Source organism: Lactuca saligna, chromosome 5 (assembly GCF_052625555.1).
Source record: "Lactuca saligna cultivar CGN05327 chromosome 5, ASM5262555v1, whole genome shotgun sequence".
NCBI lineage: Eukaryota > Viridiplantae > Streptophyta > Magnoliopsida > Asterales > Asteraceae > Lactuca > Lactuca saligna.
In genome coordinates, this window is record NC_136421.1 from 305523331 (window position 1) to 305528223 (window position 4893).

General features: G+C 31.0%; 1 protein-coding gene across 1 annotated transcript; it reads left to right on the forward strand.

Annotated features, from left to right (window-relative positions):
* The first annotated feature begins 823 nt into the window (after positions 1-823).
* Positions 824-2104, forward strand: LOC144998540 (amino acid-ligase). Its single transcript, XM_078958287.1, has 4 exons — positions 824-1155; positions 1407-1496; positions 1586-1693; positions 1768-2104. The coding sequence occupies exons 1-4, from the start codon at positions 855-857 to the stop codon at positions 1905-1907; spliced, it is 639 nt and encodes a 212-aa protein (XP_078814413.1). The 5' UTR covers positions 824-854; the 3' UTR covers positions 1908-2104.
* The last annotated feature ends 2789 nt before the right edge of the window (positions 2105-4893 follow it).

A 4893-nucleotide genomic window follows, 5' to 3' on the forward strand; every position in this document is an offset into this window, starting at 1 on the left:
CGTGTTTGTATTTATGTGTACTACAACTTTTGTTGAGATTACTTCCGTTAAAAATTAATATATTTTTACTTACGATCTTTATATACATAAGTTCTTTATGAATGTACGCACGAACGCTTTTTTATAAAATCGTAAGTAAAAAATATATTTACCTTTTAACGGAAGTAATCTAAATGAGAATTGTTGTAGACTCAAATACGAATGGATGGATATAAAGATCGTTAAAATTTGAGATTGTATAAAGAAGTTCGGCGTTCAGAACACAAAACCTAAGCACCAAACAATCGATGTTGCAATTGTCATAAACATGAACAATCATGAACACATCATTAATGATTGTCCTACGTAATATGTCGTGAAAAAAAAAACCTAAAAAAATCGTTCACAAGTACTGAATGTATACAAAAACAACAATGATTTATTTTGCAACAAAAAAAAATTTAAGAATAAATGTACAAAAAATAATCATTGATTAAATGTATACAGATTGAGAATATATTATCATATTAAGTGATTTTTTCGTTTATTTTTTGGTATTCAATCATAAGGACTGAATGTATATAGTTAAACAAATTTGATAAAAAAAAAAAAAAACGAATGGTTTGAACAAATATATACAAATCGAAAAATATATTATATTTTTAAGATACTCTATATAATTTTGTCTTGATTAAAGTGTAAAATTTATTTTAAACTAGCCCTAAAATGTAAATGTAAAACAACATTTTATCTAGCAGCCATTTCATATTTGTACCGTACAAACTAATGATGCACCATTTGTGTATATAATCGTTGATAGGTTGGATTTGTTGTGAGACACTTCCAGAAGCCCTGAGAACCCGCAAAACAGAGACATGTCGGAGGAGAACAAGAGAACGGTAAAGCTGTTTTGCCCATCGATATCAAAGGCGGTGCAGGTGGTGGCGCACGACGAACAAAGGATCGACCTCGGCTCTATTGCCCGTACGTTCGGCCTGGAGCCGGCGACGTTAATGTTAAACGGTCACTTCATAAGTAGAGGAGTCGATCTTATTGCCTCCTCCGTCACCTGGAAATCCTTAATAAGCTTTTTCTCCTCGCGAGGACTTTCAACGGGAACTACTGGTTCTGGTGCTCTTGTTGTTGATGGCAAGCTATCCAAATCCGGTTCCAAAAGTAAGCCGTTAAGCATCTCCCTCCCTCTATCTATATCTAGTATCCACGTATATGTATGTATAATGCATCGATGTCTAGGCTATGAACATATGAAATAAGTCGAAAAATTAACAGGTCGCCTGATTAATTGTGACTTTTGAGATCAAACTCATAGTATATGTATATAATCAGTGCTCTGTGTGTATGTTTAGATTGATATCGATCTCTAGGTTTAGAAATGGGTGATTGGATTAAATTTTATGCATTTTCAGGAGGAAATGATTCAGTAAATGAAATTCCTAGTATAATGAATTGCGGATATGAGTCGAACTCAAGCAAGAAAACTAAGCTCAAAGATATGGGTAAAGTATTCAATCCATACCTTCGTTTTGCCACTTTCTGTTGGTGTTTTAAAGGAATTGAAATGAGGCTAATTGGTTTCTTTTTATAGGTGTCGATAAGGGAAGCGGGAAACCATTTTTAAGTAATCCTTTCAGATTCAAGAGAAAGCAAGAAGATGCGCATTATTCTCAGAAGAGGTTTAAAGTGGACAATTCAGGTATGCTGATAAACTTTAAGGCTTTAGGGTTTATGTTTAAGCTTTTTAGGGTTTATGTTGGTTGTAACTTTCAGGTTCGCAGATGAGAGAACTTACTTACTTTGAAACCCTTAAAACACGACTCCCTTGCAGTTTTTTGGGTGTAATTGTAAATATGAAGAGGAGGAGAGAGGAGGACATTGTTCTATCTGTTTCTAACAAGAAAATCAGATAATATCATGACTTAAATTGCAAGGAGATTACATAGATACTATTTATTTCTTTCCATAATTAAAAAAATCAAATCGATGTACTCGGTGTTGCTCTAGTTGTATATATAATGAGAAGTAGTGAAGGTTAATGTAAGTTGTATTTGGTTGTAAGGGTGAATGCATATGCATTAAATCCTTTCTATCCACTTTTCAAGCTCCATTCAAAGTTGGTTGTGGATGTTCTAATATGTAATCATTATTCTATTATTTCGGTAAGTTTAGAATTTATTTATATAAATATATAATTATAAGTCCACATAAAAATGGAAGTTGGCAATTTGGTATGTCTATAATAGCGCTTTAACGTTTAAGTTTTAAGTAATTGAACAAAAAGAAAACCTTCATGTTTGAATAATAAATGTGTCTTCCATACAAAATGTTACCACACTTTAAACCTTTTCCGAAAGTGACCATCTCATATAATTTATGTGAAAATGGCCCAATATGTATTTATAGATACATTGTGGAAATGTTAAAAAGATAAAAATGAATTAAAATATAATTATTGAAACTGACCACTTCTATTTGTTCTTATTTGTATTTGAGTAAGATCAGAAAGTTTGGATAAATTAGTTTATAGCGGTGTGATAAAGTGTGATAAACAGCTTTTGCAAAAGTGTTTGGATTAGTTTTTTGACTCTCCTAATGGTTTGGTGATAAGAAAATAGGAATTTGGGAACCTACTAAGAGGGTTTTTGAGATTGCTTTTTAATTGATTTTTTGACTTTTGGCTTTTTCAAAAAGTAAAAAAATTTAAAAAGATATTTGGCAAATAAAAAATTCTTTTTGAAAATAACTTTTTGGCAAGAACAAAATGATGGGTTTTCAAAAGTTAGGAAATCTTATCTACTTTTAACTATTTAAAGGTTAAATTAGATTCAAAAGTCAAAAAGTTAAAGACAAACACTTTTTAAAACCAATTTTTCATTTTTGCTTCTCCAAAAATTAAAACCAAAAAGGACTTTTGAGCACTTAAAATCAATCACAAACACCCCCTAATTGTCTTTGGCAAACATTTTAGAAGGCCGACCACTTCATAGAGATTTGAAGATATATTAGATTTAAGGTAAGATCCATCATGTAAACCATATCTTATATTGACTTATATTATCAGTTGATAATTTATGATAAAATCAAAAATATATTAAAGACAAGAAATGTCTTCAACATAATGTTCAAGTGGTGATCGTTGTTCTACTTTTACTTTGAAGTAACCATTAGAGATATGGTGCAACCATAGGCCCACCAAGGGGAAACCGGAAAAAACTGAGAGCAAATAATGACAACTCAAACCATGAAGTGTATAAGATTAGATAGTCAACCAATAATATTTAGTAATCTTGGATTATCAATCAATACGTTTATAAGATTGATTTTGGATTTTGGATAACAAACTTGATTGATAATGATATGCAACGATCATCTATACAGTACCTTAATTAATTAAAAGGTTAGATTTTAAACAATAAGAGTAGGAAATTAAGAGTTGACTTTTCAACATTTGGAGTTGATTTGTTTAATCGTGACTTTACCATTTTTAACTGGATTTTGGACTTAAGCTGTAATACTATTTAACATTTGGGGCCAAACTAGAAACTTAAGGATCTAAATTATTAAGAAAAAATCCACCTATGGTGCACTTTGCAAAATCATAAAGTTGGGAGACTAATCTTGTACATTTCTGAAAGTTATGAAGACTTAAACCTTAGGGTCGTTGTTCTCTTCATCAAGTCTTAATCATAAAAGAGACGGACTTAAAAAGAGGGTTGATTAGATTGGGACGAAAGGGCCATTCCTTGTGAAATTTAGCTTGGAAAAAGATTTTTTTTTTCCTCCATCTTGATTTGACCCGGATCCGAGGACCAACAACCATTTATCATCCCTATGCAAAATTTCTAACCTAGGTATGCAGTACCATTACAAGAACTTCACATAAATGTGCTGTCGTTGCTATTTTTATTTTTATTTATTTGACATTACATACACTAGGAAATGAATTTTATGGTTGTACACGTGCATGCTCACAATTAGCCATAGGTTCCGAATTTACTTTTTGTGACATTGTATGAAAATATATGAAAATACATATCTTGGGATAGTTAGCAATTTAGGAAATTTAAGAAAAAGAGAAAACATTTACAAATTAATTTTTATATGGGGAATTTTTCTCCTTAATTTATGATTGCATAACAAAATAATTCGACATTCTTAATTTCTTATTAATTTTGGAAAGTAAAGTAAGGCGACAACGACAAGTAACTCCTTCCTAATTTTATTATTGCTTGGTAGATATGGATATAACTATGTCCATGTCATTTGTAATTGAAATAAATTAAAATTAAGTAGCACAAACTTGTTGATATATTTATTGGACGAATCATATCAAAATATAACCAACTTTGGGTTTTCATTTGTAAGTGCAAGCCGGCCCTAAGCATATATTGAGTGTGCGACATTACATAGCCCATGTCGTAAGCAGATCCGAAATTTTAATCCGTCAAAAGTTTGTCATTTATCTGTCGCTAATTCGCTGCTACTTCACCACTAATATGTTGCTATACATCCTAGTGCATCACTAATTCATTGTTAATCTGGAGTTTTATTGGCTCATTGTTACTTGTTAATTTTTGCACAGAAACTTCAAAATTAATATATACCAACCATATTTTTAAGTATTTACATAATGTTCCCGTTCATTTAAAATCTAATTCCAAATAAAATATTAAATATTTTCATCATTTTATAAGTATATGCAACGCGTTTTTGTAACCATTCTATGCTCAAAGTTTATGTAATGTTGAGTAATATAATCAAAGACCGAAATTTGTCACGTTAAACTATTAGAAATACACTTTAGATATAATAGAATAATCCCGTAAGTGGGCCGAACTATTAATTAAGTTAGAGGGCCCATTGCAGAATAATAAATACGACGTAATCTGTCCACCT